Source organism: Choristoneura fumiferana, chromosome 11 (genome assembly GCF_025370935.1).
Source record: "Choristoneura fumiferana chromosome 11, NRCan_CFum_1, whole genome shotgun sequence".
NCBI classification, from domain to species: domain Eukaryota; kingdom Metazoa; phylum Arthropoda; class Insecta; order Lepidoptera; family Tortricidae; genus Choristoneura; species Choristoneura fumiferana.
The window spans coordinates 12,780,296-12,804,130 of NC_133482.1; the positions used below are offsets into that span (position 1 = coordinate 12,780,296).

Here is a 23,835-nt window from a genome sequence, read left to right on the forward strand (position 1 = left end):
ACACGAAACAACTTGGCTTGACTACCTCAAAACCAAATAAAATCACAGGATATAACTTAAAAATATGCTTATCTATATCTTTATTTATGCATAAAGTGAAACCATAGTGCAAGCACAGGTCTTGCCACAATATGACGCTCGAGTAAATCCCGATTTAGCATCGTGGGCTCCCCTACTACTATAGTTACGTCAGTTTGGCATCTGTCATTTGAATCATGTTAGAAAAAATAGACTATTGTTGAAAATAATTCAAGGTTCCGTAGATCTAAACAAATAATTACGGAACCCCTTGTCAATCACTTTTTATACAACCAGGTTGATAAATGTTCTAGTTTTTTCCTTATGTTCTAGATTTTGAAAGTTTATCTACTTGCAGTTTTACCGTAACATTTTTCATTATATATCAACCGTAGGACGTCCGCTGTTGGACATAGGCTTACCCCATAGACCTCCAGTTGCTTCGGTTGGAAGCGGCCGGCATTCAGTAAACCCAAGATGGAGGAATGACCTGCAAGGCTACTACGAAACTCGAAGTTCGTGTCGTACCGTCCCTCTCGCTCTCGTATTAAACAGTACAAGTGTCAGAGAGACCGCACGACACGAACTTCGAGTTTCGAGTTTCGTAGTAGCCCTGCTGAGGGTCTATTCCCTAACGAGTCTGACACTCGCGATCACAATCAAATCCTGATCCTGGGCTGAGATTCTAAATTAGTTTATTGTTTACTTGTATTCTGTGTGGCTATCCTGTATTGTTCATGTTGGCAAATAAATCAATCTTCTTCTTCTTCTTCAAATGACAGTTTTCGCATACAAAAACTGTAGCTTGATGGTGATCGCGAGTGTCAGAAACGTTTCTATTTAACACACTGCACAGCACAGGCCTCCTCACAAAATGAGAGGGTTTGCGTCATAATTCCCACGCGGGCCAAGTGCGGATAAGTAAATTCTCACAATTGAATTTCTTTACAGGTGTGCGTAGGTTTTCTTACGTTGTTAACCTTTACCGTAAAGCATATGGTCAATTTCAAATATAATTTGGCACGAAAATTCCGAAAAATTCAGGTTTGAACCCACGATCCTCTGCTTGAGAGGCCATAGATCAAACTATTAGATTACCTCGACTTTTTACTACACAGTGGTTAGATGTTAAACCATAACCGTAAAATTACAAAAGTTGCATTTACAAATAATGTTTTTTAGTTGTAAAGTCTTTTGCGGGTCTTATCCTTGGGAACCCCTGGCTAAATATAGCTAGACAACCCTAATTTCTTCGAGTAATAACATTTTAAATAATTAATTTGTTTATGTCAAGCGAATTGTAAAAGTTTAGTTTAACAACATCAAGGGTCGCACTGAAATTTATTTGTTTGGCACTTTAAATTCACCGTAAACTTTCATTTAAAGACTTATTTCTTTGACATGGAAGATTTGTTCACTTATTTATTACAAATGCAGTCCGCTAATTATTTTTATTGATAAAACAATTTTAAACAATTATTAACCGTATAAAACAGAAAACAACACGAGAACATCCAAACGACATACTCCAAAACCTCAAAACGAAATGGCGATATGGCCCGGCCGCGCGTTTGACAAGAACTGCGTCATAGTTTGCTATTGCGAGACTACAATACTTATCAACTCTCGGCGAAGTAGATCGCTGTGTAGCATTAGACGGAGGCGCGCTCGAATATGTCCAGGTCGCGAGCGGAGGCCGAAGTCTGTAGCGGTCGTGACGCGGCGAACAGCTCGGCCTCACAGGACTTGTTGCCGAGGCAGTTGCACGAACACACCTGCTCGACCGACAACCGGGCCTGGTCAGGCCCCTTCTTCATAAACGTGATAGATAACAGGAGACTGACAGTTCGGAATATATTGACTCTAGTGTAGCCGGGTTTTATATCGGCTAATTTAGACCGAATTGTCTGTTGCCTGTCGCCTTTGAAGTTTATGAAATAGGGGCCAATTTGACACGTTAATGCTAGGGTCTCGGGCCTGGTGAGGCCCCTACTTCATAAACGTGATAGATAACAGGAGATCATGACAATTCGGAATTAGGTTTTATATTGGCTAATTTACCAAATTGTCTGTCGCCTGTGGCCTGTCAAGTTTATGAAATAGGGGCCATTTTGACACGTGAATGTCAGGGCTTCTCGGACCTGGTCAGGCTCCTGCTACATAAACGTGATAGATAACAGGAGACTGATAATTCGGAATATATTGACTCTTTGTGTAGCCGCGGGTTTTATATCGGCTAATTTAGACCGAATTGTCGGTCGCCTTTGAAGTTTATGAAAAAGGGGCCATATTGATACGTTAATGCTAGGGTCTCGGGCCTGATTAGGCCCCTACTTCATAAACGAGATAGATAACAGGTGAAGGTGACAAACAATTCGGAATATATTACTGACTCTTAGTGTAGACGGGTTTTATATTGGCTAATGTACCGAATTATCTGTCGTCTGTTGCCTGTCAAGTTTATGAAATAGGGGTCAGTTTGACATGTTAATGCCAGGGGTTCACAATAGCTATCATATACTGGGTGAAAAAATGAACGGTCTAAGTGGAATGATTTTCGAAAAAAAACAAAATACCCGTCTACGCAAAAATAGTGTCCGATCGAACATTTGGTTTCGGTTTAGGCAGATTTCGGAGTTAAAAACGGCGGTTTTTGGGCAGAAAATTTGCCTTCAAATCAGTTATCAAAATCTGTAGTTACGAACGGTGATAGGAACGGGTGCGTTTAATTTTATTATCTTCATTATTTAGGGTACTTTTCTTGTACGGCTCCTAATTTTTTTCAGTTTTGGTGCACATAGGTAGATAAGATGAAAAGCAAATACAGTGAACAAAAAATAGTTACTAAAAAAGTTTCTTTTTTTTTAGTAAAAACTTATTTCATGTTCCTTATAATATGTGACCGCGCCATTAGTAAAGAACGAAACATTGTTTTAATGTAACAAGCAATTAAGAATAAAAAATATTTACATATTTTATTAACAGGGTGATTCTTCCTAACCCACCACGCTTTATTACGTAAACTATAAGTACTCACAGAGGCTTGATCGTCGTGTCGTCGGCCCGCTATCCCGTGTGCATCCAGGGGCAGAATAGTCCTGGCAGCTTCTTTCTCTTCGTCTCTCGCGTTTTCTTCCGCTTGCCTGTTATTAAAAAATACATATGTCAATCTTCACATTATTTACCTTACAAATCTGTAGTCAAGTCATTTTTCGCTATAGTGGATTTATTGAGTCGTCTATTTAAAAAAAAGTATGTTTGATACAGAGCTTGAGTCGACAGTTAAAGGAGGGTAGGCAAATTGTCCCTTATGTATGACCAATAAGGACAAGCGATATGACATCGGATAGGTTATTCTAAGTAGTAAAACTTTTACTATGGAAGGTTTTGTGTGAAAAAAGTTATCGCCGCATAAAACTAGCGAGTTAAAACGTCCTGTGTCGCAGAACATAAAAAGTTTTGTAATTGTTGATAATTATGTGTCTTGATGTTTTAGTTTTTTTTTTCGTTTTCTAATGTTTTTGGATAATTCTAACTTTTTTTTTACAAAGAGATTTGACAATGAGGGCTATCGCGTATGAATTCGCCGCTAGAGGCGCTAGTGTAGCGTGAGGTCTCCGAAATGTCAAATCTCATAGTTTTTGGGTGAGCTACGCGGGTTTATTTATAATTAGAATAATTTTGTGAATATTTTGCAATATCTGAAATTAATTATGGCAAATATGCGTTCCGGGGCAATGAATGTCTGTGTTTTGAGACAGTTTTGTCTTTCGGAAACCTTTGTCCTCCCTTTTTTCCGAACAAAACGGGGACTATGCAACACTGTGGCATGCTCGATATTTTTATGGTACGGTTTTAAGCTGTATTAAATATGATTTTAATCTAAACTTTGTTTTCACGCCCGTAATAACAGACTTTGAAAGTCATACTTAAAAACCTCACGCAACAGTGCGCCATCTAGTGAGACAAAAACGATAGCCCTCATTCTTACGGATTCTAGGTTTTATATGAGGTGCTTTATATGAGATGACGTCGTGTAATCAAGCAAAATCCATTATGGATGAAGTGACGGACTCTCACCAGCTAATAAACCCGGCTACATGTACCCCTGGAGCTTTCCCGTTTTGGTTTACTTACATGGTCATGAACCGTAGTACGAGCAAGTTGATACTCGCGGCCACCACGGCCAGTCCGAACAGGATAAAGACCAGGCTTAGGGCGACGTAGCCCGGCTTACTCGTTAGAGCTTGGTCGTTCTGTTAAAGTAAGCAAAGCACAGAGTAAATAATAGTACAAGTATGGAAATTTCCGCTATGCATATCTTGTGTTGGCTGTAACAGGAACAATCAGTGAATAAACCAAAATATTCTCACAATGGGTATAGGAGAGGTACCCTAAAAAAAGCATCCTATATACGAAATTACGTAATTTTATTGCGAATCGTACCAAAAGTTCGCTCTATGCAAATTAGCGTTATTTCTACTTTATCAAACCCGATGCGTCTAGTACTAAATGAGCTCATAAAACTCAAAAATTAGTTACCTGTAAAGCTACATAGTCCCCAAAGCCGATGGTGGTAAGTGTGACGAAGCAGTAGTAGAAACTGTCAAAGTAACTCCAACCCTCGTATCGGGAGAAGACAGCAGCGCCTGTAAAGTTTATATGGGTCACTCATGAACTTTATCGAAAATACAAACTGAGACATGGATGCACAGAAAAACCAGAAAAAGACCAACGCTAACGATGTCGCTAGTGCTGCTGCTCAAGTAGCGTACTCGTAGTAGAAAAAAGCAACCTGAGCTATATGTGTGCATAGGAGAAATTTGTGTCTAGACTCCTGTCCAGCGGTGGTGTAGGGGTTATAGCACGCAGCACGGATTGCTGAGGACCTGGGTTCCATTCCCAGCATTGTTCTCTTTTTCTGGTTTTCACGGGATACCCGTAAAAGTAACAAATTTGGAGTTGAAATAAAAAATACAAAAAGACTCCAAAAAAAACTTAGTATTTTTTTTGACTTTTTTTAAATCATAATGAGTACTTATCATTTTATACAACAATTGAGTAGTTTCCTGGGTAAAAAAAGTATTATACTAGTTACTGAATCAGTTACATCATCAGAAAATATTGGGCAGCAATATTTTCTTTTGTCAATCAAACAAAAAATGGCAAAGATTTAGAGCGTCAAGGTTCGAGACCAGTCCTGGATTTATAAATAGGCCGTATAGGCCTAGTAGTTCTTTCTTTCTTCTTCTAAATAGTGTCGCACGGCGCAACGACAGGTGGAACTTTAACTGGCTATAGCTTCATCATTTTTTTTTGTTTAATTGACAATAGAAAAACCGGCCAAGTGCTTCCATAAGATAAATTTAATCAATGGATTGTGAAACAGGGCTAACTATGATTACTAGCCTATTATAATGTAATACAGTACCAGTGGTAATTATGATGCTAGATAACATCCCCGTAGCAAACATGAGGTTCATCTCCGTAGCTTCCGTGGTCTCACACCGGAGATAGCACTTAGCTCTCCTAATCACCACGGAGGCAAACTTGTTCAGACGTTCACCAATGCTCTGGAACATGATAAGGCCAAGAGGGATGCCGACCTGAAATATAATGGAGGTTAAAAAGCTGTTTTGACATTGTATAACATGTACTTGTATAGTTTAAAAATATTTTTTTACAAAAACAAAACAATACCTTGTTGAGTTTCTTGCCGGATTCTTCTCAACAGAGGTTATTCCCAACCAAATGGTAGTTTTTTTTTCAAAGTCAAAGTCAAAGTCAAAATATCTTTATTCAATTTAGGCTATAACAAGCACTTATGAATGTCAAAAAAATCTACCACCGGTTCGGAAAAACCTCTTTTGAGAAGAATCCGGCAAGAAACTCAACGAGGACATTCATAAGTGCTTGTTATAGCCTAAATTTAATTAAGATATTTTGACTGACTTTAAAGTACATTAGGCAGTTGTTCTTCTTTTGTTTTATGATAGAGGAAAACGAGCAGGTGAGTCACCTGATGGAAAGCAATCACCGCCGCCTATGGACACCCATAACATAAGTTGAGTTATGGATGCATTGCCAGCTCTATGAGAAAAGAGTATGTTCATAGGGTAGGTTTGGTTTTGTTACTCCCTCATTTATAATATTAGTATGGAAGGATTTGTTAAGTAAAGCTTACCATAGCATAAGCCATACAAAAGGCCTTCCCTCCAACAGTGACAGGTGTGGAATGTCCGTATCCGATCATGGCCAGTACTACAGTAGCAAAATAGAAGGCTCCAGCAAACTTCCACTGAGGCCCAGCTTTGTGGGGTTTATTCTCTATGATTACAATCTCTATCATGTGATAATCTTCTGGCGTTATGTTGTATTTGCGCATAAGGCCGCTTCTCATATCTGGAATAACAATTAATTTTGAAAAACTTTCATACTTTTCATTCCATTTCAGATGTTGTATTTTATGAATTCCAATGTTGAAAAATGTCAGGAAGCTACACAAAATCAAGCACAAGCTGCATTTTACTGGGCTTGGGTTATATTATGATTGGGGTGCAGTTAGTGTATGACCGTGCATTGTTGATTCAGAATGAACACAATAATAATTTCAGGTTCTGCATTATAAGTAGTTACTCACTTCAGGTGGGTAATTAAATTAGAAGTTGTACTAAAACCACATCCTGGAATTGTACTCAAAGAATAAGAATAAAGAGCTGTAGCAAAAACTTCAATAGGTTTTTACAATTTTTTTTTTATATCATGTTTGCCAGTAACTTATTAAAATTGACATTAATGAATCGCTATTTACCTGATAAAACTTCCCATCTCTTGCTTTCAGTTTCTGACTCTAAAGAATCAAACACTGCAGCCCCGATCAGTAGATAAGTGAACGTACAAACCACCAGGGACAAAGTGCGGACGTTCTGGCGCTTCATGATAATTGCGGCACTGCGCCAATCCGCGCCAAAATATTATTTAAAACATCAATACCGACCTGAAAGAAATTGCGACAAAATACCGAACTGAGTCAGACCAGAACTGTTAATCATCAAAATAACGAGAAGTATGGAAAGTTCAAATACTTTTTAAGTTTAATTACTCTTCTTGTTTTGTATAAACTACGGAATATGATAATATTCGTGAGGTATTTTGTTCCGCATTGCAGATTATGATTTGATAAAAAGATATAAACGTCTAATGGTTTCTTTGGCTTCCGACAGTCTCATATTTAGTTTATTTAAATAGGAAGCTATTTTAACTTAGAGAAGACACATTGTGATCTTTTTCATTAACAAAATAAATAATTTCTAATCACAGCACGAATGAATACACAAATCATCGTCAGTCAGTTCGTATGATTTGGTTTGGTGTTGCTATTGTAAATATTTATCTTTTGTCAATAATAGTGATGCATATTTCTCATGACGTCCATTTTACCGGTTTTTCTATTAGATTTGGGAAAAAAAAACATTGAATATTGAATTGAAACGAAATTGCTAAATTAGTATATCTCAATGCCCTGAGGGGCTACTAAATTGCTTGGGCCTTAAATGAATAACGATATTTTGACTTTGACTACTACGAAATTCGAAGTTCGTATCATATAGATACATATCGTATAGATACATACACACACTCACACGCGCACTCACACATTTACACACACACACTCACACACATACACACACACACACACACACACGCGCACACACACACACACACACACACACACACACACACACACACACACATAATTTTATTAATTTTTCCTTTTCTTAATAAAAATGTTTCAGTTTACTTAGTAGCTACTTGGATATACGTAGTTTACTCTATTAGCTCGCATACGTGACGAACACTGACTTGCAAGATACGGGCCTTGCCTAGTTTGTGAGTCAGGATTCAACTTTTTTAATTGTGCTATGTTTAACCTAAGTTGTCTTTTTCTTTGTAATTGTTCATTCCTCTCTTGTGCAATTTTGTCTTATTGAATAAAGATTTTATTATTATTATTATTATTATTATTATTATTAAAAAACCGTCCCTCTCACTCTCGTTTTAAATAATTTAAGCGTCAGCGGGACGGCAAGACACGAAGTTTGAATTTTGCATTTCGTAGTAAAGAGCCTATTTACAAAATTTTAAGCTTCGGTGCACATTGTGTAATTTCGCATTTTATGGGATTAGACAAAAACATCAGAAGCCAGTTAACGTAAAGGTGCCACCACATGCAGTCGCTCGTCGCTCGATTGCAACGATAAATCTGGCCACTTGACCCCATTTTGAAGGTGAATTGGAATTTCCCGCGACTCAAAAAAGTAGCGTCAAAGAAATCGCTCGACGCTCGCTTCCAGTGTCAAATCAGGTCACGTGACATATAGCGATAAAGCTGAAAATGTTGAGCTTTATGGCTGGAAAAAAAAACACCTTCAATTTCGGCAAAAAAAAAATGTTTATTTTTTTCATTCACTCCTATTTTTTTTATTTGTATCACTGCCACGATGAGAATGAGATTAAGTAATCAGCTTACAAGGCCAAGATCAATCCTGCAAGAAGCAATCTTGTCACTACGGCTCCACGCGGCGACTTGACGCTACTTTTTTGAGTCGCGGTAAATTCAAAATCACCTTCAAAATTGGGTCAAGCGACGAGCGACTGCATGTGGGGGCACCTTTGACAGAACGGCAATCACATCACGTCAAATTCACGACAATTCACGTCTCAGTGACAGTGACAGCTTGACAGTTCTTCTTATGCTAACGTGGGTCGGCACACACGGTTTGCCTTTTCGTTACCAAAATAATTAAAGAGTGGCAGCCAAAAATAACTTCATCATGAAGATCGTTTGCAGCAAATCTAACCCACCTTTAGGTAAAAACCCATACTTTCACACAAAAGACAGGAATTGCGTCAGCTTTTGGAGCCACCCTCAATTAAAGTACTTTCTCTTTGATTTATAGGTGGTTTGCTGGCTGTGGAACTTTACCGCGCTTTGGGGAAGATTATCGAAGTGTCATGGGGCTCCGAGAGCACTGTTACTCTGCCCAATGGCTCTAAATCCGTGCCATATGGAACTAGTAATGATTTGATAAGGATATTGGAGAATGCTTTCAATAAAGCGGCTGGACCACTTCAGAAGGTCACAATGAACCACTGGCTGTCTTTCAGTCTCATTTTGGAGGACGAGATACCCAAATCCTTAGACTATTTGGACAAATATTTGGGTGCATTGACTTACTTAGTAGGAGAGGCCTTATCTGTGTCAGATTTGGCTGTGTTTAGTGTCCTCCATGGTAAGATATGCTATTATTATCAAGATAGAATCTTATTTATGTAAAACTTCATGCCTAAGTTGTACTAGTATTACATTCATTCAGGAAAACTTGATGTATCATGTTGCAATTATTATTCAACCCTTTGCATGTGGTAGGGAAAAGAAACCCTGCCTTCTAATCAACTGTCTGTCTCATATAATTCAAATATTAGAGATTAAAATAGTCTTAAATTTAGCATGTATAAAAAGTATAGTAAGCAGCTTATAAAAGGTTAATTACAAAAAACAAAAAATCTTAATTTTTTTAACTGTGGTTTTTCCATTCTTTATATAATTTTAGAATGATGATATCCTGTGGTCATTCGACAAAGCAATAGCAGGCCTGCATTAGGAACTTCCTTGCATCATGAAATTAGAAATATCTCATTCTCGAGGATCACAACAATTCTTCCTAAGCTCTTATTTCATTAAAGATTTAATCTTACTAGTTTTTATATATTCAAATCACATAAAATTCTGATATCCGTGATATGTAAATACATTTAGGATCATAAAAGTGTTTTATCTAATCTATATGTAGGTAACTAATCTTGTATTAAATAGGCGCAAAAATAAGTAAAATAAGTAGTAGTAAAAGTAAGTATTAACAAATTAAAAAAATCTCTGTCATATCCCACTAATATTATAAATGCGAAAGTTTGTAAGTCTGTTTGTTACCTCATAACGTCTAAACTGCTGAACCAATGTAAAGTAAATTCGGTATACAAATAGTTTTTAATCCAGAAAATTGTATAGTTCCTGTGGGATAGCGATAAACGAATATGCAGGCGGAGTCACGGGCCACAGCGTGTTGTCAATAAAGTTTATGTTGTTGCTTTAGTGTCCAGCAAGTTCAAGGAAGTATCCAAGACCAATGTTCCAGTAAACATCCAACGTTGGTTAAAGCTGATTGAAGCCCAACCACCAGTGGCGAAGGCCTTGAAAGAGCTACCAGCTGATGTCTTGGACAACCTCAGCAAAGCTTCTTCAAGGTAATTTACACTGTGTTAAAATTGACTTTGTGCTATGATGACTTTATGTTATACATACTGTGTAAAAATTACCATTTTTACAATTATTTACATTATTACAACCGAGAACATATTCAATGTTAATTAACTTCAATGTCACTTCAATTACCATGTGTGCCTCTCCATTATTAGACCCATTATAATACTTAAATTATCTTTTAGCTATCTATAAAATAAAAATGTGTTAACTTTGCACCAAAAATTACAAAAAAATCAAGGCATACGGTAGTGTGTCAGGTATACGTTATAAAATGGGCAATACTGCAGTGGGTTAGTAATTTACTGTAAAAACACCATAATTTGACTAAGAGTGCACTTCCAACTGTACTTAGGGCCTAAGCTAGCTGGCGCGGGTGCACTGTCCGGGCGCGGGTGCAGGGAAAATCCGTAGCACGCGACGCGACGTAAAATGATATCTTGAACATGAAACTACCGTGAGACTCACTCATATTAAATGATATTATAACGGATAACTCACGTCTTAAACCGAGTTTAGCTCGACATGTTTCGGGCTATTTCGTAGCCCTTCCTCTCAGGAGCAGGCGACTCGGCGGCTGCCGCAACACGCACACTACGCGCCACCGCTCTAGTAGTAGTAGTAGTAGTAGTGTGCGTGTTGCGGCAGCCGCTGAGTCGCGTGCTCCTGAGAGGAAGGGCTACGAAATAGCCCGAAACATGTCGAGCTAAACTCGGTTTAAGACGTGAGTTATCCGTTATAATATCATTTAATATAAATGATATCTTATGCAGTTAGCGCTGCTCATACTATCGCCTCAGCCAGCGAAGGCCCTTAGATTCTCCCAATACCTAACCTATAGATGCGGAATCGGCCTCAGCCGATCCAAAACGCATTATTTCCACGCAAGCAGAGCGAAAAAGACGTTTTTCCGTCAGTGTACGTCGCTTCGCGTCGGTCGAGTCGATCGACGTCTATTTCGCTCTTTTTTAACCCCCCGACGCTTAAAAAGGGGTGTTATAAGTTTGACCGCTATGTGTCTGTCGCACCGTAGCTCTTAAACGGGTGGACCGATTACAATGCGGTTTTTTATTTGAAATCAGGTTTTCTAGCAATGTTTCTTAGGCATGTTTCGTCAAAGTCGAAGTGACCAAGTCGGGGGTTTTCCAACTTTTTGTTGCTTAGGTTATGTGTGGACACGGGTGACACTTTCCCGGCCCGGATAACACCGACATGGAAATACCGGCCCTGTTTTTTGTGTACACGTCCATAGAAACTGACAGGAGCTTCGAAAAACAGGGTCGGTATTTCCATCACGGTACTATCCGGGCCGGGAAAGAGTGTCACCCTGTGGACACAAAGCATTTTTTGTATGACCCTAACTTTTCCTTAATTAACTACGAGTTACTATACCTTGCTCGTTTTTAATACCTACATAGCTATTTTGAACTGTCAAGCTTCCTAAATAGTCGTTTTGTCACTGCACTTGAGAAAAAGGCACTTAATTCACTTGACATTTTATTAATTTTAGGAGATCACCACCAGCCAACGATGCCGGCTCCGGTGCCAAGCAGGAGGGCAAATTTGTGGAATTGCCTAATGCTGAGATGGGGAAAGTGGTTGTGCGCTTTCCTCCTGAGGCCTCAGGGTATGTTCATAAAAAAATCTGTTTATTTCAATAAATGACAAAAATCTTCCACTTAGATTCTTTTTTTCGAGGCTTACGTGCACCTGTGTGACTTTGCCAGCCTCATTGGAAGACTCGACGGCACACTTAGATTGTAATCTTAATTTTTAAAGATTTTAACGAATCTAATTGTCGTTTTTTTAATTCTAATGTTATAATGACAGAATGTCTTGTCTTATCCTGGCCTGTATGACGTTCCACTGTTGGATACAGGTTTTCAGTATATTGGACCCGCGTAGGAACTACACAAGCCCTTTCATCCAAACAGGAGGCCTGTATATCATCTAGATATCTATTTATTGACTAGCTTTTACTCGCGGCTTGCAGGCGTGCACTGATAAATCCGCCAGTTGATTTTAAATTAAGGGTTTATACTAAATTGACATGGAATTTTCTGACCTAAAATGACTTATTGCGTCCGAGTTGAGAAAGTTTTGGCTGGTTGTAGGATTTGGAGTTTCTATATATTTGCTCACTAGATGGCGCCAGGCCACGGTCCTGTTTCTCAAAGCTTATAAGTCTAGTAAAATTAGTGTTTTGTCTCGCAAATTGAATCAGAAAATGAAACAAAAAACCTAATGTTCAAAGTGCAATGATGAAATAAATAAATAAATAATTTATTAGACTAATATTCCTTGAGAAACTGGGCCCAGGAGTCACTACATTAAATTATTATTAAATTCGCGTTTATACATTTTATAAACATTTTAAAATATTTCAGATACTTGCACATTGGGCACGCTAAAGCGGCTCTGCTAAATCAGTACTACCAAGAGACTTTTGAGGGGAAACTCGTCATGAGGTTCGATGACACCAACCCGGCTAAGGAGAATGTTGAATTTGAGAAGGTAAATTAGTAATTTCTCAGCCTTTACCTCTAGCAGTTGAATTGAAAACCCGGAATTTTTAGCTTCATTTCCATGGAAATTCTCATAAAATAACATCTTGGTCTTCATTTAGAGATTCACTGATTTTAATAATTCCCAAATATTCTTGTAACACTATACTAATCACTACTAAGTACAATATTAAAAATCATTATGAGAATTTACAGCTTGAAACCGACTGACAGCGTTGGCCGAGTTGGCGCGGAGACGGTACCGGTTGTAATATTCGTGCTAACATGAAAGAGTCCCTATAGAATACCGCGCCACGCTTATTTCCCGCGCGGTATTCTGTGTGGCCTCTTTCATGTTAGCTCGAATATTACAACCGGTACCGCCTCCGTGCTGCGCTGCACCGCTCCGCCACCGCTGTCAGCGGGTATCAAGGTTTAGTCATAACGCCGTCACCGGCACCTAAGTTCTCCACGTCCATTACTCGCTGGCTCCAATTTAGCCGCGTGATGTACAGTCGGTGCCCTACGTGTCCACATTTCTTAGCAGCTGGTATGAAAAAGTGGATACATAAGTCAGGGAACCGACTGTACTCTTTACAGATTCTTCTTCTTCTCTCTTCAGCTCATAGCCACGCAATGCTGAGTGTAGGCTTCCTGCATTGCTCGCCACTCATCTCGGTCCAGTGCTCTCCTCATCCAGCACCTTCCCGCCACTTTGACCAGGTCGTCGGTCCACCTCATCTCCTGTCTACCAACGTTTCTCCGGCCGGTTCTGGGGTTCTTTACAGATTGCTCACTCTCTATTACCCTGACCAGGTGATCCTCGAAGACGTGGAAATGCTGGAGATCAAGCCGGACATGTTTACCCACACATCCCAGTACTTCGAGCTGATGCTGCAGTACTGCGAGAAACTTATCAAAGAGGGGAAGGCTTTTGTGGATGATACTCCGGCTGAACAAATGAAGAACGAGAGAGAACAGAAGACTGACAGCAGGAATAAGAATAACTGTAAGTAGATCTCTGGCTTAGTTGCTCAGCAAGCTATAACATAGAGAAGGCTATGCTCAAGGTTTCTCTATGGGAAATGAAGAGATTCGAAGAACGAAGGTCAATATTCTAGGGTCGAACGGGTATTTTTTTTAACCATTTGGTGGGTTCAAATCCCAGTTCAGACACAACATTATTCAAAAATCTTTGGATGCAGTTTAAATAGTTTTTAAAATCAAAATGAAGTCTTATTTCGGTAAGATTTTCTATCTACAATATTTAAGATACTTTTCCTCCATGTGGCAAAACCGTGGAACACCTGTGTACGTGCATTTCTGGCACTGAATAAGTATGTTGAGAATGAAGCAAACCGCTTAGTGCGGTCCAATGGAGTGCTAACAACACATAGGCGCTCCCCTCGCCTGGCGTACCGTTGGCAACAAAGATAACACTCTATTCTTTTTTTTGCCGTTTTTCTGTATCACACTTTCAGGCAAAAGCCTCTCCATCGGACTTCCAACTTCCCCTATCGGCAGTTACATCTTGCCAATTGCTTCGGAATACGGCCAGGTCGTCCTGTCACCTCAGTCTCGGTCTACGGCGACGTCGTTAATGCCTTGATCGCACGTACCGAGCAAGCGCGCGAGGCAGTAAAATATTTCTCGGCCGAGACTGTGATGTAAGCGAGTAACTGTTCACACGTTTTGAAATTAGGATAGTTAATTCAGTTGCGCGCGGCGACGTGACAGCCGAGTGGCTAGACAGTGCACGTTCAAACCTGCCGAGTGAGCGAGCGAGACAGTGAGGGTAAGGCCACTCGGCCTAGTGATTAGAACGGGAGCCGAGCTACTGCCTCGCCGCTTCGTTTGAACGAGCACTCGGCGCTATGTTTATACGCACCGAGTACTCGGCCGAGAGCACTCTCGCCCGTTTGCTCGGTACGTGCAATCAAGGCATAACCGTTTTGGGGCGCCCACTGGGTAGTAACATGTGCATGTCAGCCTTACTAATCAAACTATTTTGACAGCGGTAGAAAAGAACCTTCAACTCTGGGAAGAAATGAAGAAAGGGACAGCTACGGGTGTGCAATGCTGCGTGCGTGCGAAGATAGACATGCAGTCGCCCAACGGGTGCCTTCGGGACCCCACCATATACCGGTGCAAGCCCGAGCCGCATCCCAGGACCGGCACCGAGTACAAGTAAGTTTTAAATACTTGAGCTTTAAAAAAGCCAAGTGGTTAGAGAACCTGACTATGAAGCTTGAGGTGCCGGGTTCGATACCCTGTCAGTGCAGATATTTGTATGAATAATATGGTCTTGGATGTTTAATATTTATTGTATAATACTTCCCCCGTGTGGTGTCGGGTTAGAATTACACCTCTCCATTGCTTCCGTGGATGTCGTAAGAGGCGACAAAGGATATAGGTTATGGTATACCGTAGGCGACAGGCTAGCAACCTGTCACTATTGTACCGTTTTTGACAAACTTTAACCTAAAATTGCTAAAAGTGGCTCCGAAGGTAACGTTTCGTGTGCTCTGCCTACCCCATTTGGAAATACAGGCGTGATATTGGCATTTGAATAAGACTTATGTGTCATTGCTGTTATAAATAAATTATTTTCTTTCTTCTTTCTTTCTTTACTTATAAAAGTATGTGTATCCGTTGCATAGTACCCATATTACAAGCTTTGCTTAGTTTGGGACTAGGTCAATTGTCCCATGATATTGATTTACTTACTTATTTATTTTTCATGTTGTGTACAGTCAAGTGCAAAGATATCTACACAGCCAAAGTTACAAAAATATGTATACACGATTTTAATGTTACATGCATAAAGTCGTCTATACATATGTATTTTTGTAACTTTGGCCGTGTCTTTGCACTTGTACAGAAAAATTATAAACTAAACAGTTTTTGGTTCTCTGGCTTTTGTTAGCTAGACAGATTTGGATGATATTTGATATGCAGATAGCTGGACGACGGGAATAACACATAGGCTACTTTTTATCCTGATATTCGGATCGGAATAAAACACAGTGCATCCTAGCATGGAGGCCAGGGACAATTTTATTGCATCTTCATAGCAAGCCTTGTATATATTCATGCTTGATTTCATATTGTTATTTGTTTTAATAAACTTATTATTAATATGATTAGTTTTTTTTTTGGAGTCTTTTTGTATTTTTTATTTCAACTCCAAATTTGTTACTTTTACGGGTATCCCGTGAAACCATATCGAAAATACAAACTGAGACATGGATGCACAGAAAAACCAGAAAAAGAGACCAGCGCTGGGAATCGAACCCAGGTCCTCAGCAATCCGTGCTGCGTGCTATAACCCCTACACCACCGCTTTTTTCTATGCATACATATCTCAGGTTGCGTAAAAGTAACAAATTTGGAGTTTAAATAAAAAATACAAAAAGACTCCAAAAAAAAAAAACAATCATAATTTGATTGCTTAGTAGCGACATCTCTTGTCTGAGTGAGCGGTTGGTTCCGAAAGAGTGTGACGTCTCTCGATGCGAGCGGAACATAGATGTCGCTAGTGCTGCTGCATAAGTAGCGTAGTAGAAATAAGCAACCTGAGATATGTATGCATAGGAAAAATTCGTGTCTAGATTCCTGTCCAGCGGTAGTGTAGGGGTTATAGCACGCAGCACGGATTGCTGAGGACCTGTGTTCGATTCCCAGCGCTGGTCTCTTTTTCTGGTTTTTCTCAGTTTGTATTTTCGATATGTTATTATTAATAATCGTTTCAGAGTGTACCCAACGTACGATTTCGCCTGCCCAATAGTGGATTCCATCGAGGGCGTGACGCACGTACTGCGCACCATGGAGTACCACGACAGAGACCCTCAGTTCTACTGGTTCATCGACGCGCTCGGGTTGCGGAAACCTTATATCTGGGAGTACAGCAGGTAACAAACTATATTGAAAGAGAGATATAACATTTATTCGTGACAATAGGGATTTTGACACCATTAAAAAATAATTCGAAGACACGATTCTAGTAAAAAAACGCTTTAAAAGCCCTGAAAACTAGATTAATTTTCGATTAACTGCAAAGATATTTTGTTGCTTTAAAACAAATAAATAGTTAGTTGATTGAGTTGGCGAACAAGTGACGTCATACGTTGCTATTTCCATTCAAACTCTATGGGAGAATTGTGTTTTGACAGCTCATAAAAAGTACGTCAGTTGATTTTGTGGAGTCAACATCTCTAGGGATTGCAGAAACAACAGACAAACGAGGAAACAATGTAGGCACAAGCAACTATCAGCATAGTGAAGGCTCGAGAGCCAGCGCTGGTCTTCAGTATCATCTTAGGGTGCACTTTGACCAGGAATAGTATCCGGGTCTGATGATGATGTTTTTGTAAGCTTTGTCGCCTTCCGTGAAGTCGCCATGCGATCACAGCCGAAGACCAGCGTTGGCCTACACGGCCAACACTGCTGAGCTGAGACCGCTTCGCGATTTCGCAAAAACTTGTTTATATTTCTATTTGTTTTTCAACTTGTCTATGCGTAATGTAAGTATATGTTTTTGCGAGAAGCGAATAAACGGGTAATTTTAAGGTTTTAGAACAATTCTTTAATTTCTAAGGTTCCGTTGTCAACTAGTATAGTGTGGGGTATCGTTGGATAGGTCTTTTAAAAACATTGGGGGGTTGCTAAGATTTTTCGATTTACTGATCTTTTTGCGAAATATTCAACTTAAAAGTGCAAATTTTCATTAAAATCGAGCGTCCTTTCCCCCCTCTAAAATTTAAACTGTTGGGTATTGTTGAGACATTTGAAAAAATTCAGGATGGTAGTAAGTTTATATCAAATTTACAAGGAAAATTATAATGGCTACGATTGCTTGAGAATTAGTAGTAGTTTAAGAGTAAAAAGCATCCTAAGGTATAAAATATACCTAAACTTGGAAGATTCCGTACACATTACGAAATCCTTTGAAAAATATTACTTAATTTTTTCGTAATGGCTACGGAACCCTATCTTGGGCGTGTCCGACACGCTCTTGGCCGGTTTTAATTGATATTTTCCGTTATTCTTTAGGTTAAGCATGACCAACACTGTTCTATCGAAGAGGAAGCTTACGTGGTTTGTGGAGCAAGGACTCGTTGACGGATGGTAAGTAAAGTAACATTCTGTCATACAATAGTTTTAGAAATATACTTGTACCTATTTATTGCCATTATCACACAAGTGCGACCCAGAGTGCGATGTCCGATTGTGCGACACTTCTATTGAACGACAGTGCATTTCTGCGATGTGATAGTATGCGACGTTCTGTTCGACAATACAAGTGTACAAATCCGTTTACCTTTACTTGCCCGAATTTCACTTACCATACCAACGTTTGCCATAAAATATATAGAACCGTGCTGTTTTCAGGATTTTTTTAATGTCATCATATAGAAGGCAGTAGGTTAGGTTAGGTTAGTTTAATATCAACTCTGAAGAAATTACTATTTTAGAAATAAATTACGTTATGGCAAATGAAAATTCTAGAAAACGATACATTCGGGCAAACGATAGAGAACCGTACAAATCAACGCACGTAAAAAGAGCTCCTGGCGATATACCTGCGCAGTGAGCGAAATACAGACCAAATTGGAGGCGGAGCAGTGCGGGACGCGGGAGGGGAGCGCGCGCGCAGCCGTCACGCCATTGGCTTGTTAGTTGACAGATGCGCAACGTATCCCCTCGACATAGCCACCCAAAGCTCTTTTTACGTGCGTTGACTTGTACGACAGTATCTATATGCGAAGTAATATTGTGGGCAAAAGGAACTGCTACAAGAAGAGAGTTAATAGTATTTTATGCAACTGTATCGTAATAGGGGTCCTTAAAAGACGAGTGTGGGTTTATGCCGAGTTTCATAATAGGGTCACATGAGTGTTTTAAGGCCTAATTACGTACAGTTGCATACAATATTTTATCTATATCCATATATTAAATCCACTATCATGTGTTCCGCGAACCATTGAGAATGACCTGCATTAACTCTTACTAGGTAGGTATGTCTGCCCCACGAGCTGCGCCCGCTGCGCGCGATTTCTGTATCGTAATGATTATTACGATACAGCCGTGTTCATAATAGAATCCAATGTCGTAATGCTGGTCTTTACCTATGGTTTTTGAACGCATAATTGAGGATTTACTATATGGGTGTAGATAAATTAGGTTAGAACTCCGATTCACACTTCGCCGGTTTTGTTTTTAGGGACGACCCTCGCATGCCGACAGTGCGCGGGGTGCTCCGCCGCGGCATGACCGTGGAGGGCCTGAGGCAGTTCATCAAGGCTCAGGGCTCCAGCCGCTCCGTTGTCTTCATGGAGTGGGACAAAATATGGGCTATTAATAAGAAAGTATGGAAGCAGTTTTTAATTATTGTACTGTAATTTGTACAGTCAAGGGCAAAAATGTCTTTACACTTTAGAACCTTTTCTTTGTATGCCTTTTATACAAAAATTCAATCATGAAGTGACAGCAACAAGGGCCCTATACCATAAAATTACAAGCGCTACAATTCTATATAATCATTAACTTTTCCTACAAAAAAAGCGACAATTATATAGAATTGTAGCGCTTGTAACTTTTGTGATATAGGGGGAAGGTACTAAAGTGTAAACATATCTATGACCTCGGCTGTACACTATCTTTTTTAACTTCCGACGCAAAAAGAGGGATGTTAAGATTGACCGCTATGTGTGTGTCTATGGCACCGTAGCTCTTAAACGGGTGGACCGATTTGAATACGGTTTTTTTTTATTTGAAAGCAGGGTTTCTAGCGATGGTTCTTAGACATGTTTCATCAAAATCGGTTCTGTCGTTTTTGAGATATTGAACTTTGAAGTGACAAAGTCGGGGGCTTTCCAACTTTTTGTTGGTTAGGTTACTTTTTCTTGATTTCCGTTGAAATCTTATGACGCCATCTGTTGCCGAGTAGGTGTATTACAATACTATAGGATTGCACTGCACCACAGTGGGGTATAAAAATGCGGTATTTAGGGGCTGTTTCACCATCCATTGATTAGTGTTAACTGACGGTTAAATGTGATGCCGTCTCCGTCTATTCGAATAAAACAAATAGAGACGGCATCACATTTAACCGCCAGTTAACGCTAATCAATGGATGGTGAAACAGCCCCTTAGTCTACTGTTTTTCTTACAGGTCATCGACCCGATAGCGCCTCGCTACACGACGTTAGAGACTAATCCTGTGCCTGTAAATCTAAAAGGCGTAAGCGCCGACAGCTGTTTGAATGTGGCTCTGCACCCTAAGAACCCGGACGTAGGGTCCAAAGAAGTTTGGGTCTCGAAGCGGCTGCTTATTGACCAGGCCGACGCTAAGGTCCTGAAGGAAGGAGAGAATGCCACGTTTGTTTATTATGGGAATATATTGATTGATAAGATTCACAAGTAAGTTCACAATGATGCATGAAGCGCAATATAGTCTTTATCATAAGGGCACACGGTGCCCGTGCCCAGGCCCCCCCGAAACGCCGATATACTAAAAAGAAGGGGAAGAAATGTAGTATTTACTTTCTTTAATTTCCAAAGGAGCTCCAAGTTCTTGTGTGGCCAGGGCCCCCGTATGGCTTAAGACAACCCTGGTGAAGCGGTCAAAGTTTTGTGCTAAAAAGTGTCGCGCGAAGTGACGTCACGCGGAATTTTAACTGGTCTGGTCATATCTTAACCCTTAATAAGGTAGAGGCGAATTAGCGACCACCTGCATTGAGTTGGAAACTGAACCTTATTAATTTCATAATACGTCACAATTTCCATTGTAATTATTGAAAATACGACTAGCTTTAAAAATATTCTTTGTCAGGTACATATGTATTTGATAGCTGCTTTTGATTCTGTGGTAGTATGCTCCAATAAATGGGGCCTTATTAAGGGTTACACATACAGTCGTACATCAATAAACATATAGGTAAACTAATAACAATATAAATCATCATCATCATCATCATCAGCTGGAAGACGTCCACTGCTGGACAAATGCCTCCCCCTTAGAACGCCACAATGAACGACAACTCGCCACTTGCATCCACCGGTTTCCCGCCACTCTCACGATGTCGTCAGTCCACCTAATGGGAGGCCTGCCAACGCTTCGTCTTCCGGTTCGTGGTCGCCACTCGAGGACTTTTCTCCCCCAACGGTTATCTGTTCTTCGAGCGATGTGGCCTGCCCGTTGCCACTTCGATTTGCATATTTTTCCAGCTATGTCAGTGACTTTAGTTCTTCGACGAATTTCCAACAGAACAATATAAATGTGTCCTATATTTTCTGAGAATCTAACTGACGTAGGCACTAATAAGTTTTTTTTAGGCAACTACCCTATTCCAGCTCACATTATGTAATTCGTGTTAAAAAAAAACAAATTTTCCCTAAACCGTGTTCTGCAAGAAATGTAATCTATTTCTTCCAGATCTCCCGATGGCACGGTGACAGGCATCGACGCAACACCCAACCTCGACAATAAAGACTACAAGAAAACCGTGAAACTGACGTGGTTGGCCGACTCGAACAAGTCACCCACCGTCGAAGTGTACTGCGTTTACTTCGACCACATCATATCGAAGGGTGTGTTGGGGAAGGACGAGGATTTCAAGCAGTACATCGGACACCAGACTAGAGTAAGTCCTCTGTTTATCTTCTTTGTCGGATACTCTTGACAGAGCAGTCGTGGTCACCGTAGCACGACGAACATTTCTACGCCAGTTGTCCCCGGCGCCATCACTTCTCTGGCGCAAGTGTTGAGAGGAGTGTATAGGAGAACGTCCTCTTGATCTTTTGCCATTGATCTTTCCCTGCACCTCAAGTTGCTCTTTAGAGTGCTCCCCACGTCAAGTCACATGTCCGAAGTATCGGAGGATACGATATTCCACTATGGATGACAGTCTCTTCTTCACCTGCAGTTCTTTAATGAAAGAAAGAAAGAAAGAAAGAAAACATTTATTCGTGACATTACATGACGTGAAGTGACATGGATAAGAATAATAATAATAAAAACAGAAATAGAATTCGCGCTGTCATCGTTCATCCACCATTACATCTCATATTTCGTATTCTAGAATTTTTACCGTACAACGGCAAAACCTACTAGACACTGGCAATATTGTCCTGGACAGCCTGCCTCCATTACATGCCGAAGGATACGTCTGCAAAACCGCATCTCGACTGTGTTGATTTTTTCGGTATTCATAGGGTTCGCACAGGCGTGGGCAAGATAAATTTTGCGAGGCCCTGTTCAATTCAATTCAATTTATTTAATTCAGATAAAAATCCATATTGGTTTAGTAACGATGTCCTATGAGCTAGTTTTAGTATGGTAGGTACCTACATTTAATTCAATTCAAATTTAGGAGAAAGTGGCTCCATCAATTTTTGATGATTCTGCCAGTGTCGAGGTTGACTGAGACACGGCGAGTAGGTGGACGTCTTGTTCGAGAATCTGCCAGTTTTCGGTGGGATAACTACCGTTACTATCTGCAATGAGGATATACACTAGGTTTCAAGAACTAATCAACAAATAATATGAAATGATATGATACAGTTACAGCTAAGATATGATATACAGTTCAATAATAAAGTTAATAAGTTTAAACAGAATGAACATATAATTTGTCTAATATTCCACAAAATCGAGGGAACACTAATGACAATAATGCTTTAAAAAGCGTTACTTTTACCGGTGTAGTACAACGCGCAAATCTGCGAGCCAGCATGTTATCTCGAACAGCCAGCGACCTACGTTCCCTCTCCAAATCAAAATTGTCCTTTAGCTCCTCATTCATATGGCACACCACATGACGATGACGGATTTTTAAATGAGCTAAAAACGAGAAACTTTCGAGGCGCCAGGCCCCTTCGACCGCGAGAGTCGGCGTAGGCGACGTGGACCACAAGCTCTGAGAGTTGGTACCCGAAGGGTCCAAACAGAACCCATTCATACACGTGTAAGTCCGTCCGTCATCTGTCACACATATTTTACAGTGAAACAGTCGGAGCTACAGTCTTCAAATTTTCACAGGATAAGCATCTTGTTGATTTAAAGCCATACATGGCTTAAATATTTACGAAGAATATTTCCTATAAGCCTGGATATTTATAGACACGGCCGTTTAAAGCGTTTTTTTTATTCTACTGGATGGCAAACGAGCAAGTGGGTCTCCTGATGGTAAGAGATCCTGCAACACCAGGGAGATAGCAGATGCGTTGCCAACCTAGAGGCCTAAGATGGGATACCTCAAGTGCCAGTAATTTCACCGGCTGTCTTACTGTCCACGCCGAAACACAACAGTGCAAGCACAGCTACACAGCTTTTGACATACCTAAAATTTTCTACGGAACTTTCGGTGCAAGAGACCGACCCGCACTTGACTGTTTTTAAGCTTCTACTTTTGTTTACAGTGGGAAATCCCAATGATCGGCGAGCCCGCGCTCTCGACCGTGAAAGTGGGCGACATAATCCAGCTGCAACGCCGAGGCTTCTTCCGTGTGGACGTGGCGCCCGCGCCGCCCTCCCCTCACTCCTCGCGTGCCCCGCCACTCGTGCTGTTCCATGTGCCTGATGGACATACTAAGGAGATGCCGGGACAGGTTAGTGGGTTCATTTATACACTGAGATATAACAATTACCTACAATACAATTATAGGGGAAATAAGGTCACGGTAGTCCGGTGAATGCGAGCGGCGGATGATTTTCTCCCGACTGCCCGAACTATGGATATGTTTATCGAGCGTATGTCTGCGTGTATGTTGTACATATGTTTTGAACATATGAGGTAGGTATCTTTAGATTTGTCATGATTGCCGGAGTGACATAGAAAGGATCTCGCGCTGCTAAGCAAATGTGATACCCTGTACCCTATACTGGTGACCACGGCCATTGCAACGTGGCCGAAAAGTCAAGGGAATGAGGGCTATCGCGAATGAATTCGCCGCTAGAGGCGCTAGTGTAGCGTGAGGTCTCCGAAATGT

General features: G+C 40.4%; 2 protein-coding genes across 5 annotated transcripts in view; one reads left to right on the forward strand and one right to left on the reverse strand.

Moving 5' to 3' along the window:
- Positions 1 to 248: 248 nt before the first annotated feature.
- On the reverse strand, positions 249 to 7,377 carry Task7 (TWIK-related acid-sensitive K[+] channel 7). Of its 3 annotated transcripts, none has more exons than XM_074094594.1 (8): positions 7,121 to 7,377; positions 6,830 to 7,015; positions 6,203 to 6,420; positions 5,450 to 5,624; positions 4,561 to 4,667; positions 4,156 to 4,274; positions 3,056 to 3,161; positions 249 to 1,793 (listed from the first exon to the last, which is right to left on the reverse strand). In XM_074094594.1, the coding sequence occupies exons 2-8, from the start codon at positions 6,954 to 6,956 to the stop codon at positions 1,671 to 1,673; spliced, it is 975 nt and encodes a 324-aa protein (XP_073950695.1). In that variant the 5' UTR covers positions 6,957 to 7,015; positions 7,121 to 7,377; the 3' UTR covers positions 249 to 1,670. The 3 variants fall into 3 exon arrangements, with proteins under 3 accessions (XP_073950695.1, XP_073950693.1, XP_073950694.1); XM_074094592.1 differs by having other exon boundaries at positions 249 to 1,814; XM_074094593.1 differs by having other exon boundaries at positions 249 to 1,814; positions 7,104 to 7,377.
- A 1,371-nt stretch (positions 7,378 to 8,748) lies between these two features.
- GluProRS (Glutamyl-prolyl-tRNA synthetase) overlaps positions 8,749 to 23,835 on the forward strand; it is a 64,870-nt gene continuing 49,783 nt past the window's right edge. For both annotated transcript variants that reach the window (XM_074094600.1, XM_074094601.1), the window contains exons 1-13: positions 8,749 to 8,889; positions 8,979 to 9,311; positions 10,173 to 10,323; positions 11,850 to 11,966; positions 12,727 to 12,853; positions 13,660 to 13,852; positions 14,859 to 15,030; positions 16,596 to 16,754; positions 17,896 to 17,970; positions 19,067 to 19,211; positions 20,018 to 20,265; positions 21,281 to 21,488; positions 23,266 to 23,454. In XM_074094600.1, coding sequence (XP_073950701.1) covers positions 8,853 to 8,889; positions 8,979 to 9,311; positions 10,173 to 10,323; positions 11,850 to 11,966; positions 12,727 to 12,853; positions 13,660 to 13,852; positions 14,859 to 15,030; positions 16,596 to 16,754; positions 17,896 to 17,970; positions 19,067 to 19,211; positions 20,018 to 20,265; positions 21,281 to 21,488; positions 23,266 to 23,454 — 2,154 coding nt within the window. In that variant the 5' untranslated portion in view covers positions 8,749 to 8,852. The remainder of the gene's footprint in view (positions 8,890 to 8,978; positions 9,312 to 10,172; positions 10,324 to 11,849; positions 11,967 to 12,726; positions 12,854 to 13,659; positions 13,853 to 14,858; positions 15,031 to 16,595; positions 16,755 to 17,895; positions 17,971 to 19,066; positions 19,212 to 20,017; positions 20,266 to 21,280; positions 21,489 to 23,265; positions 23,455 to 23,835) is intronic.